This window comes from Triticum dicoccoides, chromosome 5A (assembly GCF_002162155.2).
Source record: "Triticum dicoccoides isolate Atlit2015 ecotype Zavitan chromosome 5A, WEW_v2.0, whole genome shotgun sequence".
Classification (NCBI taxonomy): Eukaryota; Viridiplantae; Streptophyta; class Magnoliopsida; order Poales; family Poaceae; genus Triticum; species Triticum dicoccoides.
The window spans coordinates 555,433,142-555,446,570 of NC_041388.1; the positions used below are offsets into that span (position 1 = coordinate 555,433,142).

Consider the following 13,429-nt stretch of genomic DNA (forward strand, 5'->3'; position numbering starts at 1 on the left):
GTGAGTCTCCTCAGCACGAATCTCAGAAAGCGCCTCCATGAGAGAAATACGACCACGAGCAAACAACTGAGCACGCCGGGGCTCAAACTCCTTACGGAGCCGAGACAAGAACTCATAGACGCGATGAAACTCCAAATTAGCCTGGACAGCCTGGCAACAGGGGCAGGTACGACACCCAGCACTACGGAGAGAATCAAGCTGGCGCTAGATAGCAGAACTCTGTGCATAGAAGTCGTCAACGGTAGAGTCACCCTGCTGAAGAGCATGCTCCTGACGGATCACAGAGAGGTATAAGGCATCACCAGAGGGCTGATAGCGCTCACGAAGACGGGTCCACATCTCAAAGACAGTAGAAAGACCCAGAAATTCAGAAGCAAACTGAGGCAGAACACTAGCAGTGAGAACAGCTGCAGCACGAGCATCATCATCAAGCCGCTGGGTGTAAGCAGACAGAGCACCATGATACAACTGAAGAGCCTCCTCATAAGCCAAAACCCTCTCATCATAAGCACGATCAGCAGCCTCATCAGCAACCTTAGCCGCATCCTTGGCGGCCTGATTAGCATCCGTAGGAAGAACCGATGGAGTTGGCGGAGTAGGGGCCACCGAAGGAACTGGACGTGGCGGACAGCAGACCTCGCCAGAAAAAACACCCCAAAGACGGATGCCACGCATGTGAATGCGCATGAAGCCAGTGAACTCAGTGTAGTTAGTACCATCAAAGATCACCGGACAGCGAGGGACAGCAACATAACCCGATGCAGCAGACATTTTTTTTTAGATCCGACGAGAACGACCAGATCGGGATCAGGCGCTGGCTACTGGAGCAGCGGAAGCCGGCTGGAGAGGAGATCAGGGGCGCCTGCAAGACGAGCCCCCTGGGCCGATCTGACTCCCTGGGCGCCTGCGGGACGAGCCCCCTGGGACAAGCTCCCTGAGCGCCTGCGGGACGGGCGGCTGGGTGACTCCCGATCGGGACGGGCCGGCAGCCGAGCTCCCGGGGCGCCTGCGGGACGGGCGGCTGGATGACTCCCGATCGGGACGGGCCGGCAGCAGAAGCCCTGCGAGCGGCCGGCTGGAGAGGAGATCGGGGGCTCCTGCGGGACGAGCCCCCTGCTTCGATCGAGAGACGGAGAGGAGATCGAGCGGATTGCTTCGATCAAACAGACAGATCAAACGCACGAGTTGCAGCGTGCAAAAAATTGACCTAGCTCTAATACCATGTTAGGAATAAGCAACTTGTATTTCTATGAGGCCATAGGCCGATATATATATACATGTACAGGTATGGAACATATGCAGGAAACCCCTCATACAACGGGATAAATACAAAGGGGTACATGACTTATATTATAACTCTAACAATGTCTATGGAGCAGAACATCAAATGCAGTATCAGAAAGATTTATGATATCCTAGTTTGTGCCCAACCAAAATCTGACTGATATAGAACAGAAGGAAGTGTCTTTTCACTTCTTGAATTACAAAAGGCAGGTCATGAAGAACTTGAGAAAATCTGCTTGCTTTTCTGCAGACAAGTCCAGCTAGAGGGCTTATTCGGTATTAAATTCTGATCGGATTGTGGAGAAGCCGACAAGAGCCGCCCAGCCCACACCTGCAGACACTAGCTGCCCGTCTAAATAGCAGGCTCCCAGAATGAAGCCGAGGACTCAACGGCGCTGGCACAGGAGAACGAAGATCAGGAAGAAGCCACTACTGCTGGAGGCAACAGCGGCAGCAGAGGAGTTCATTTCCCAGGCAGGCTTCATGCCCAGCAAAAACCCATAGACCACTCAACCCACCTGGATCTGCATCGCTTAGCCATAAATCGACGGTTGGCAGTATAATCATCAACGCCTCTGCAGGCCCGTCGCTGACATCAACGCACTTAAAAGAATTTCGCCTCCTTCAGACATTCACGCCCTTTGAGACAGCAGTTTGTCTACTTTCTTCAGCACACTGTACGAACTACGGCAAATAATATGCTTGGGCTTTGGAGTGGCCAAGTATTAGATTTCTCTGAGAGAAAAAGATATATTTTGTGTCATTTCCTGTGATAATAGACTCTTACATCAGACTGTACAAACTTCTTGTGTTTCTACCAAAAATATTTCAGATTTTCAGTAGCTAAGCTATGTACAAAGCGCAACTTTATGGGTGAGTCCCACCGATGCATCCTGGCTATGGCAATGCCCAGAAATGGAGCTCAAGAACGCTCTCTCGACCTCCTTGGAGGCGTCTCTCCTGACCAGGCACAAGACATACTCCACAACCACGGCATCGCAGGGCAGCATGATCCTGCCTCCCTCGCTGCTCGCGAAGCCGAACTCTTCCCCGGACATCCTCAGGAGCTCGCCGAAGACTGTCGTGCGGAGGTATGCCAGCGGGACCTCGAACCGTGAGCAGCATACACCACGCAATGGCCCTTGTCAGCGACCGTGCTGCAGCACTCGCGGGTCTGCTGGCCACCAGCTCCGGCCGCCACCTTCCTCTGCCACTTCTGGGCCAGCTGAGCAAGCCTCTTTGAATGAATCATGTTTGAGTCTGAAGTGTTCTTGGCTGGCCAAATTTCACTTTGGCTCCAAAAGTCTGAAGGTGTGGTGTAGATAGTGATGTTGTTTGCAGATGAGATGAAGAAGTTTGTGATGAGCAGGCCATGGATTTATAGTAGAAGGAAGAGAGGGATCAGGGCAGTGCACATGTGCGGGTTGTGTGTAGCTATCAGAAAGAGCGGTGGGCAGGAGACAATGCCATGAGTGCTTCGCATGCAATGCTGTTGCAGCTAGCTACAGACAATGTGATCACTGATTTTGACGAGATGTCTGCGGGACCAGATTTTGGGTGAGTGATCAGCCATTGTACCCACTCAGGCAACTTGCAAGTAGCAGTATTTTGCGGTGGGCATCGCAGATTCACAATTAACTTGGGGTCCTTGTGCTAGACCGATCAGCATGGTAGCGCATGCACTTGCCAAACACTTGCCTCAGCACAACTTCGGCTGCTCATGGCCTTGTCTCCTGCCCGTGGCTGCACTGAGATATAAATCCATGGCTAAGTGTCTCCAAAGACCATCGCTGCACCAACAGGAGAAAGCATTCCAAGCTCGAGGCGACAAAAGAATCTCTTCAGTTTTCAGTAATCAGAAACACAAGAAGCTACCATGGTGAGTGCCACAAGACTTGCTCAGCTGGCGAAGAAGTGGCAGAGGATGGTGGTCTGCGGGTGGAAGAGGCTCACCTGGTCGTCGGCGGTGGTGGAGAAAGAAACCGAAGGGTCCTGTGGTACGTCGTACTCGACGTAGGCTGGCAAGGGCTGCCGCGTTGTGTACACGAAGACCAAAACTTGGGGAGATAGTGTAAGAAAAGTCTAAACCTACTCCAGCCATGACTTTCTGCATAAGAAAAGTATGCATCCCAAGACCAGAGCTTGGGAACAGTAATATCATAGATCATATATTGTGAAGTAAGTCAGTTCATATATTGTGCTTGTGGTGTGGGATCAGGTACTCTCTCCGGCCATTCCGCCATCGTTCCCATTCACTGTCACCCCGCTCGACCAATATGGCTCAGCTTGGGCACCTTGCCCGACGCGTTGTAGCAATACTTTGCCTATTGATTTTCCAACTATCGTCATCTGATTCTCGTGCTCATGCAAGGATATCAACTGGGACTGGAACCTGCATCAGCAGAGAGCGGGATGCGCTTCTGTCCTTCAAGGCAAGCCTTCTGGACCCTGCTCGCCATCTCTCGTCATGGCAGGGCCAAGATTGTTGTCAATGGAACGGAGTCAGGTGCAGCAACAGAACAGGCCATGTCGTCAAGCTCAACCTCCGCAACACGTATGGCTACAGCGTGTACGACATCTTGAGCTTGTCAACAGATGAGATGAGCTCCTCTTTGGCTGACTTACAACAGTTGAGATATCTTGATCTGAGTTGGAATGACTTCAATGGCGCTAGCATACCTGTTTTTGTGGGCTCTCTGAAGAATCTAAGATACCTCAACCTCTCGTCCTCAGCTTTCGGTGGGAGAATACCTTCACAGCTCGGTAATCTCTCGAAATTGCAATTCTTGATGTTAGTGGGAATTATTATTATCATCTCCACACGTTGGATCTTGCATGGTTGTCATGTCTATCATTGCTGAGTCATGTTGACTTGAGCCAAGTGGACCTTGGTGCTGTGCATGGTTGGGTTCACATGGTTAACACACTTTCTTCTCTGAAAGTGCTTCGCTTAGCAGATTGCGGCCTTAACAACACAGTGTCTGCTACTTCGAAATCAAACCTCACACATCTCGAAGTCCTTGACCTATCATCCAACTTGTTTAACACATCACTAGAGCACAACTGGTTTCTCTGGGATCTCACAAGCCTTAAGGAGCTTTACCTCGTGGGCTGCGACTGGCATGGACCTATTCCTGAAGAACTAGGAAATATGACATCCCTTGAAGTCATAGATTTGAGTGTAAATGATCTTGTGGGTTTGATACCTAGCAACTTACAAAATTTGTGCAATTTGAAAGTGTTGCGTCTTGTAGAAATCAACATTGGTGCGAGCATAGGGGAGTTCATGGATCGATTGCCAAGGTGCTCATGGAGTACGTTACAAATCTTGTCAATGAGGAATACCAATACAACCGGAAACCTACCCCCTGAAGTTGGAGCACTTGTTAACTTGATAGAGTTGGATCTCAGCTTCAATAAACTAAATGGTGTGCTTATGAAGGGGCATTTTTCAGGATTATTCAATTTAGAGTATCTGGACTTGTCGTACAATTCCTTCAAAATGGATATTGACTCAAATTGGGTTCCTCCGTTTAGACTAAAGCACATAAGCTTGCAGTCATGCCCAGTGGGCCCCCATTTTTCAGAATGGCTTAGATGGCAGACTGACATTGATTTTCTTGCTCTCGGAAATACAAATTTGGATGATGTTATTCCTGTTTGGTTCTGGGTGACATTTTCCCAAGCTCGGCACTTGGATGCATCAGGAAACATGTTGCGTGGTTCATTACCATCAAATCTGCAACACATGTCAGCTAAAATTATATATCTCGAGTCCAACAAGCTTACAGGTCAAGTTCCACAGCTCCCTATAAATATATCATACTTGAATCTGTCCTCGAAGTACCTGTGCGACCAGCCCCTCGCTTTCTGCGTTAGGACGGGTGGTTCCCAGTTTTGGCAGTTTGTCATTCAGCTCCTCCCAGTCCTTCGCATTGGGACCTCCATCGCGGTTGGCACTGGTTCGGCCACGCTTTTTTGGTTCGACCGCTGGGCCGGTGATCTCCCTTTCGCGGCCCGGTTCCCTGACCTCTTTTCCATAGCGGTCGATCCTAGGATCTCCGTTGAGTCGCCCCTTATTGACTTAGGGCGTCTCGCGTTTCGGAGGCCATTTGGGCCGCCGGAGGTTGCCGCTTGGCATGAGCTCCTTGACTCGGTGGCCCTCCATGAGCCTGACTTGTCGCAGCACCGCGACGACCGCCTGTCTTGGCGTCTCGAGCCCTCTGGCCACTTCTCCATGAAGTCTCTCTACCGCGCCATCGCGCACTCTCCCGGACCAAGCGTCCTCAACTCTATATGGTCTATCCGCGTGCCCCTCAAGATTAGAATCTTCATGTGGCAATGGATCCGTGGCCGGCTTCCCTCGGGCGTGGAGGTCCTGAAGCGCCAGGGTCCCGGTGATGGTATCTGCCCCGTATGTGGGACGGCAGAAACCTCAAATCACATCTTCTTCTCGTGCGTATCCGCCCAGTTTCTTTGGGGCTGCCTCCGAGAGGTCATCGGTGGCAACTGGTGTCACACTAAATTCCCTGATCTCCTCTCTGAGGTTCAGTCCTCCCCCTTGTCCGGCCGCCACATTAGGTAGTTGCTCATTGGGGTGCTCGCCTGGACGCTGTGGACCGTACGAAATAAGCTTGTCATTCAACGGGTCCCCCTTCGACGTGCTACTGATGCTGTGTTCAAATTGTGTGATTTCTTGCGGCTTTGGCGGCCGCTTAGCCGTCACCAAGATCGCGACGCCATCACCTCCATCATCGCCGACCTTCGCTCGTTGGCTCTCTGCTTTGCTCCGCCGCTCCCTCCACCACCTCCCGAGCCGGATTAGATCCTTCGTTGCTGTCTCGAACGCTGCGGTTGTCCCACCCCCTTTGTTTATTTTCAGGGCTTGTTGAGCTGTGCCCTCAGCAGAACCCCTCAGCAGAACTTGCTAGATTTGCAGCAATCAAAGCACTGCTACACCAACCAACAAACACATAGCATGCATTGCAGCTGCAACTGTAAGTGCAAAGTACACACACAAAGGCAGTGAAGCGTAATCTGCATCTACTCGGCAAAGGCTCCTGACCATCATATGCAGTGTCCCCTGTGACACTGGCACTTCACCTCACCTGATTGCAATCACCGGGTTGCTGCAAATGTACAAAGACAGGGTCATCGTACCATTCAGACATGATTGCTTTTGAATGAGACTAACTAGCTTACCTCCCAATCTCGTGATGCAGGACGCCGTACCAAATGGAACACATCCATAAAACCTGGACCCCAGATGGTTGCATAATGCCTCTACCCAATTTAGCATCAAAGACTGTAGTATGCACTTGATTGCCTAGCCACTAGCCCACTAGTCCACTACCCTTGCCTCTACAGATCAAGCTATGGTCCAGCAAAATCTGATCTGAATCTGGCTGCCTCCCTTTACAGACATCATTGCACACAGCTTGTCCCCTGTCAACTTCTATTAAGTCTCACATCTCTATGCCTATATATTCAGGGGCCAAGACAACATCACTTCATCAACAAACTCACAGACTAAGCATTTCTGAGCAACATACCTCCGAACCAAGAACACCCAGCCATGACCATGATCCACCCCAAGAGACTTGCTCAGTTGGTGAGGAAGTGGCAAAGGGTCAAGCAGGTAGCATCCAGAGACGACGAAGTATGCTGCACGACATCGCCAGTCGCAGATAAAGGTCACTGTGCCATCTACACGGCTGATGGGAGGCGGTTCGAGGTCCCGTTGGAGTATCTTGGCACGACAGTATTTGGCGAGCTGCTAAGGATGTCCCAGGAAGAGTTTGGGTTCACATGCGACGGCAGGATAACACTGCCCTTTGATGCAGCAGTGATGGAGTATGTCATGTGCTTGCTCAGTAGAAATGCATCGGAGGAAGTAGAGAGGGCGTTACTGAGCTCTGTAGTGATGCCTTGCCAATATCTAAGTTGTACGGTGCCACATGTAACGCTGCACCAGCAGCTTGCAGTTTGTAGCTCCTGAATATATTCAGAGTGTTCCGCTCATTGTTCTCCATTTTGCATCTGAAAATAGTTCAACACCGAAGAATGGAAATTAAATACTATCATACCAGCTTATTGCATTATATGAAGTAGTATTAACTACATGTATACCATTAGCCCATAAGGTGCAGCAAAGTGATTTACTTTAACCTCAGATTCAGAGTGCAAATGTCTAGCTCCTGTTCTATGATAATAAATCACAAAACTATATTTGGTAATGAATTAATTATTTCAAGAAAATAACAGCCACCCTTTCGTTGTTTCATGATCTATAATATACGCTTCCCTCATCTTGCAGAAGCAATTTGCTGTGAGTTTACTAGTCACATGAGATACATCCGCAGAAGTTTCATGAACGATTTCAATGATGTACCCCCAGGGTAAAACTCTAGAAGTGCTCGTGTATCACAAAATATGTTAAAGTTGCATACAAGAATGACAATGCTATCAAAGAACCTTTCAATGTAGTAATAGTGTTCATCTAGATTTAGGGTAGGGTCTATGGAACAGAAGATCAAAAGCAGTTCAAAAAAGATTTATGAGTTCCTAGTTTCTTCAGAAGCTGGGGACATTGTGCCCAACCGAAATCAGACTGAGATAGAACATAAGGAAACGTCTTTTCACTTCTTGAGTCACAACAAGCAGGTCATGAACTTGAGAAAAAATCTAATGCTTTGCTACAGACTAGCACCAGCTAGGTATAAAAGTCTCACCAGAGTGTGGAGGAGCCGACAAGATGCGCCCAGCTCACGCCTGCAGACACTAGCTGCGCATCTGACTAGCAGGCTCCCAGAATGACACCAAGGACTCAACAGCACTAGCAAGAAGCAACGAAGATCCGGAAGCAGCCACTACTGGTGGCGGGCAGCGGCGGTAGCAGAGGCGCCCATTTCCCAGGCAGGTTTCAGTTGAGGCCATGCCCTGCAAGAACCTATAGACCGCTCAACCCACCCCGATCTGCACTGCTCAGTCATAAATCTACGATTCTCCAAGGAAAAGAGTTGCAGTCAGATCATCCACGCCTCAGAAGTTTGTCACTGCTTTCTTCAGTACTCTGTACGAATACGGAAAATAATGTGTTTGGACTTTGGAGCGGCAAATTAGCAGATTTCTCTCATTTTGTATCATTTCCTATGATATAGAATCTTACATTGAGCTGTACAAACTTCTACCAATTCGACCAAAAAAAATCAGATTTTCAGTAGCTAAACTACGTACAAAGAGCAAATTGATGGGTGAGTCCCATCGATGCATCTTGGCCATGGCAGTGCCCAGCAATGGAGCTTAAGAACGCTCTCTCGACCTCCTCGGAGGCGTCTCTTCTGACTAGGCACAAGACATACTCTATAACCGTGGCATCACAGGGCAGCGTGATCCTGCCTCCCTCGCTGCTCGCGAAGCCAAACTCCTCCCCAGCCATCCTCAGGAGTTCGACGAAGACCGTCGTGCCGAGGTATGCCAGCGGGACCTCGAACCGCACCCCGTCGGCGGAGTACACCACACAATGGCCCTTGTCAGCGACTGTGCTGCAGCACTCACTGGCTTGCTGGCCACCAGCCCCGGCCGCGACCTTCCTCTGCCACTTCTTGGCCAGCTGAGCAAGCTTCTTTGGATGGATCATGGTTGAGTGATGTGTTCCTGGCTAGCTAAACTTCGCTTTAGTTCTGAAAGTCTGAAGGTGTGGTGTAAACTATGATGTTGTTTGGAGATGAGATGAAGAAGTTTGTGATGAGCAGGCCATGGATTTATAGTAGAAAGGAAGAGAGGGCTCAGGGTAGGTCTGATGTGTGGGTTGTGTGTAGCTGTCAGCAAGAGCGGTGGGCGGGAGACAATGCCATGAGTGCTCTGCAGGCAATGTTGTTGCCGCTAGCTACAGACAATGTGATAAATGATTTTGGGTGAATGATCAGCCATTGTGCCACTCAGGCAACTTGCAAGCTGCTGTATTTTGCGGTGGCATTGCAGATAAACAATTAAAATGGGGTCCTCGTGCCAGACCGGTCAGTATGGTAGCATACGCAATCACCAAGCCAAGCTCCGGCACACACCGAACACTTGCCCCAGCACAATTGTGGCTGCTCATGGTCTTGTCTCCTGCACATGGAAGCCCAGAGATATAAAACCATGGCTAAGTGTCTCCAAACACCATCGCTCCATCCAAGAAACACAAGAAGCATTCCAAGCTCGAGCTGACAAAAAAATCTCTCCAGTTTCCAGAAACACAAGCTACCATGGTGAGTGCCAGGAGACTTGCTCAGCTGTCCAAGAAGTGGCAGAAGATGGCGGTCCTCAGAAGAAAGAGGCTCACTTGGTCGTCGACGGTGCTGGAGAAAGAAACGAAAGGACCGTGCGGCACGTCGTATTCGGCGATGGCTGGCAAGGGTAGACTTTCCCGCTGAAGGTGGCGACCTGATGGTTACCAACTGGTCATAGGCCCATTGAAAAATGCAGCGGAGATACCAGGAAATGGCTGTCACATGCTGTGCTACAAATCTTGCAGACCATGAGATATGGAGCTGTCAGGCAACTTGCTAGATTTGCAGCAATCAAAGAACTGCTAAACCAACCAATAAACACCTAGCATGCAGCAGCAGCTGTAAGTGCAAAGTACACACCCAAAAGCAGTGAAGCATACTCTGCATCTACTCTGCAAAGACTCCTGACCATCATATGCAGTGTCCCCTGTGACACTGGCTCTTCACCTCACCTGATTGCAATCACCGGGTTGCTGCAAACGTACAAAGACAGGGTCATCGAACCATTCAGAAATGATTGCTTATGAGCGAGACTAACTAGTTTACCTCCCAATCTCGTGACACCGTAGCGAATGGAACACATCCATAAAACCTGGACCCCAGATGGTTGCATATAATGCCCCTGCCCACTTTAGCATCAAGGACTGTAGCATGCATCTGATTGCTCAGCCCACTAGTCCACTACCTTTGCCTCTACACAGTAAGCCATGGCCCAGCAAAATCTGATCTGAATCTGGCTGCCTCCCTTTACAGCCACCAGCCCACGCACCTTGTCCCCTCTCAGCTGCTACTAAGTCCCGTATCTCTGTGCCTATATATTCAGGGGCCAAGACACCATCACTTCATCAACAAACTCACAGACCAAAGCATTTCTGAGCCAAAAACCTGAGAACCAAGAACACCCAGCCATGACCATGATCCACCCCAAAAGGCTTGCTCAGTTGGTGAGGAAGTGGCAAAGGGTCAAGGCGGCATCGAGAGACGACGAAGCATGCTGCACGACATCGCCGGTCGCAGATAAAGGTCACTGTGCCATGTACACAGACGATGGGAGGCGGTTTGAGGTCCCGTTGGCGTATCTCGGCACGACAGTCTTCGGCGAGCTGCTAAAGATGTCCCAGGAAGAGTTTGGGTTCACACGTGACGGCAGGATTACGCTGCCCTTCGATGCGGTAGTGATGGGCTATGTTATGTGCTTGCTTAGAAGAAATGCATCGGAAGAAGTAGAGAGGGCGCTCCTGAGCTCTGTAGTGATGCCTTGCCAGTATCCAAGCTGTACAGTTCCACATGCAGCGCTGCACCAGCAGCTTGCAGTTTGTAGCTCCTGAATATATGCAGATTTTTTGTCCCTCATTGTTCTCCATTTTGCATCCCTTATGAAATGTAATTTAAAATAGTTCAACACTGGAGAATAGGAAATTATATACTAGTATACCAGCTTGTTGCATTATACAAAGAACCATTAACTAGAACTATATGGCATTAGGCCATAGGGCACAGAAGAGTGATTAACTATAACTTCAGGATTCAGCGTACAAAATGTCTAGCTCGTAGAAGCTAACACCTAACAAGCACCCCTACCAGTAAAACTACCAAAGATGTGATTCTATTCTATGATTTAAAAAATAAAAAAATTGTATTTATTAATGAAGTATTTCAAGAAAGCCAACAGCCACTCTTTCGTTGTTCCATGATCTATCATATACCCTTCTCTCATTAATACATATTGCAGAAGCAATTTTCTGTCAGCTTACTAGTCGGGCAAGATATATCAGCACATGTTTCATGAATGATTTCAATGATGAACCCTCAAGGTAAAACTCTTAAGGGCTGATGTATCACAAAATGTGATAAGCTGCATACAAAAAGGACGTACGCTTTCAAAGGTAGTGGCAATTAGCAAGTTAGGTAGATCGCAGAGGTAGCATTCTCATGTCAAAGACCTCAATGTAAAATAGGGTTTATGTAGATTTTGGGTAATGTCTACGGAACAGAAGATCCCCACCCTCCTGCTCATGAATTTCATGTCCACAAATTCTAAGCCCACGGTTTGTCTCTACTTTCTTCCGATACAGCAAATAAGGTGCTTGGATTTTAGAGTGGCAAAGTATTAGATTTCTCTGAGACAAAGATACATTTTGTATCATTTCCTATGATACCAAAGATATGTCAGATTTTCAGTAGCTAAGCTATGGTTTGTTTCTATTTCCCCAGTACTCTGTTCAAACAACAGCAAATAATGTGCTTGGATTTAGAGTGGCAAAGTATTAGATTTCTCTGAGAGAAAAAGATATATTCGCCATGTTCCATTTCCTATGATACTACAATCTTATATCGGACTGTACAATTTCTTGAGGTCTGACCAAAAAAAAAAAAAGCTAAGCTACGTGCAAAGAGCAAATTGATGGGTAGGTCCCACCGATGCATCTTGGCCATGGCAATGGCCAACAATGGAGCTCAAGAACGCTCTCTCGACCTCCTCGGAGGCATCTCTCCTAACCAGGCACAAGACATAGTCCATAACCGCGGCATTGCAAGGCAGCGTGATCCTGCCTCCCTGGCTGCTCGTGAAGCCAAACTCCTCCCCAGCGATCCTCAGGAGTTCGGTGAAGACTGTCGTGCCGAGGTACGCCAGCGGGACCTCAAACCGCGCCCCGTCGGCGGTGTACACCACGCAATGGCCCTTGTCAGCGACTGGGCTGCAGCACTCATCAGCTTGCTGGCCACCGGCCCTGGCTGCGACCTTCCTCTGCCACTTTTTGGCCAGCTGAGCAAACTTCTTTGGATGGATCATGTTTGAGTCTGGTGTGCTCCTGGCTAGCTAAATTTCACTTTGGTTCTGAAAGTCTGAAGGTGTGGTGATCTTGCTTGCAGATGAGATGAAGTTTGTGTTGAGCAGGCCACGGTTTTATAGTCGAAAGAAGAGAGGGCTCAGGACAGTGCATATGCGTGTGGGTCGTGTGTAGCTATCAGCAAGAGAGGTGGGTAGGAGGCAATGCCATGAGTGCTCTGTGTGCAATGTTGGTGGAAGTAGCTACAGACAATGTGATGAACGATTTTTATGATATTTCTATGGGACCAAATTTTGGGTCATCAGTGAGTGCTCAGCCATTGTGCTAACTCAGGCAACTTGCAAGTAGCTGTATTTTGCAGTGGGCATTGCAGATTCACAATTAACATGGGTCTTCATGCTAGACAGGTTAGTATGGTAGCATAGGCAATGTCCAACCCAAGCTCCAGCACGCGCCAAACACTTGCCCCAGCACAATCGTGGCTGCTCATGGCCTTGTCTCTTCCCCGTTGCAGCCCTGAGATATAAATCCATGCTAAGTGTCTCCAAACACCATCGCTCCATCCACAGGACAAAGCATTCCAAGCTCAAGCTGACAGCAGAATCTCTTCAGTTTCCAGAAAGACAAGTAGCTACCATGGTGAGTGCAAGGAGACTTGCTCAGCTGGCCGAGAAGTGGCAGAGGATAGTGGTCCTCGGGAGGAAGAGGCTCACCTGGTCAGCGGCGGCGCTGGAGAAAGAAACTGAATGATCGTGCACACGCCTCAGCAATGGATGGCAAAGGCCAATGTGTCGTGTACACGGCTGACATCATGCGTTTCTAGTCACGGCAGTCTTTGGCGAGCTCCTCAGCTTGTCCCAAGAAGAGTTTGGCTTCACAGGCGGTGACGGCAAGATCAAACTTCCCTTCGATGCAGCAGTGGAGTATGACATGTGCTTGATCAGAAGCACCTCCACGGAGATGGAGGCAAGGTTCCTCGGCTCCATAACGATGCCATCGCAATGCCACTATGATGCAAGCGGTGTGGCGCCACCTATGGGAGTGGTCCAGCATGTTGCTCTCTGCAGCTCTTGATTACCA

General features: G+C 49.2%; 3 protein-coding genes and 2 pseudogenes across 3 annotated transcripts; 3 read left to right on the top strand and 2 right to left on the bottom strand.

Annotated features, from left to right (window-relative positions):
- Nucleotides 1-1,470: 1,470 nt before the first annotated feature.
- Nucleotides 1,471-2,569, bottom strand: LOC119302788 (annotated as a pseudogene).
- Nucleotides 2,570-3,519: 950 nt separating this feature from the next.
- Nucleotides 3,520-5,869, top strand: LOC119299974 (annotated as a pseudogene).
- A 996-nt stretch (nt 5,870-6,865) lies between these two features.
- Nucleotides 6,866-7,282, top strand: LOC119302786 (auxin-responsive protein SAUR36-like). Its single transcript, XM_037579832.1, has one exon. The coding sequence runs from the start codon at nt 6,866-6,868 to the stop codon at nt 7,280-7,282; it is 417 nt and encodes a 138-aa protein (XP_037435729.1).
- Nucleotides 7,283-10,110: 2,828 nt separating this feature from the next.
- On the top strand, nt 10,111-10,908 carry LOC119302781 (auxin-responsive protein SAUR36-like). The gene has a single exon (XM_037579829.1). The coding sequence runs from the start codon at nt 10,466-10,468 to the stop codon at nt 10,883-10,885; it is 420 nt and encodes a 139-aa protein (XP_037435726.1). The 5' UTR covers nt 10,111-10,465; the 3' UTR covers nt 10,886-10,908.
- Nucleotides 10,909-11,727: 819 nt separating this feature from the next.
- Nucleotides 11,728-13,342, bottom strand: LOC119302787 (auxin-responsive protein SAUR36-like). Its single transcript, XM_037579833.1, has one exon. It carries the CDS (start codon nt 12,349-12,351, stop codon nt 11,941-11,943), a length of 411 nt encoding a protein of 136 aa, XP_037435730.1. The 5' UTR covers nt 12,352-13,342; the 3' UTR covers nt 11,728-11,940.
- Nucleotides 13,343-13,429: the final 87 nt, after the last annotated feature.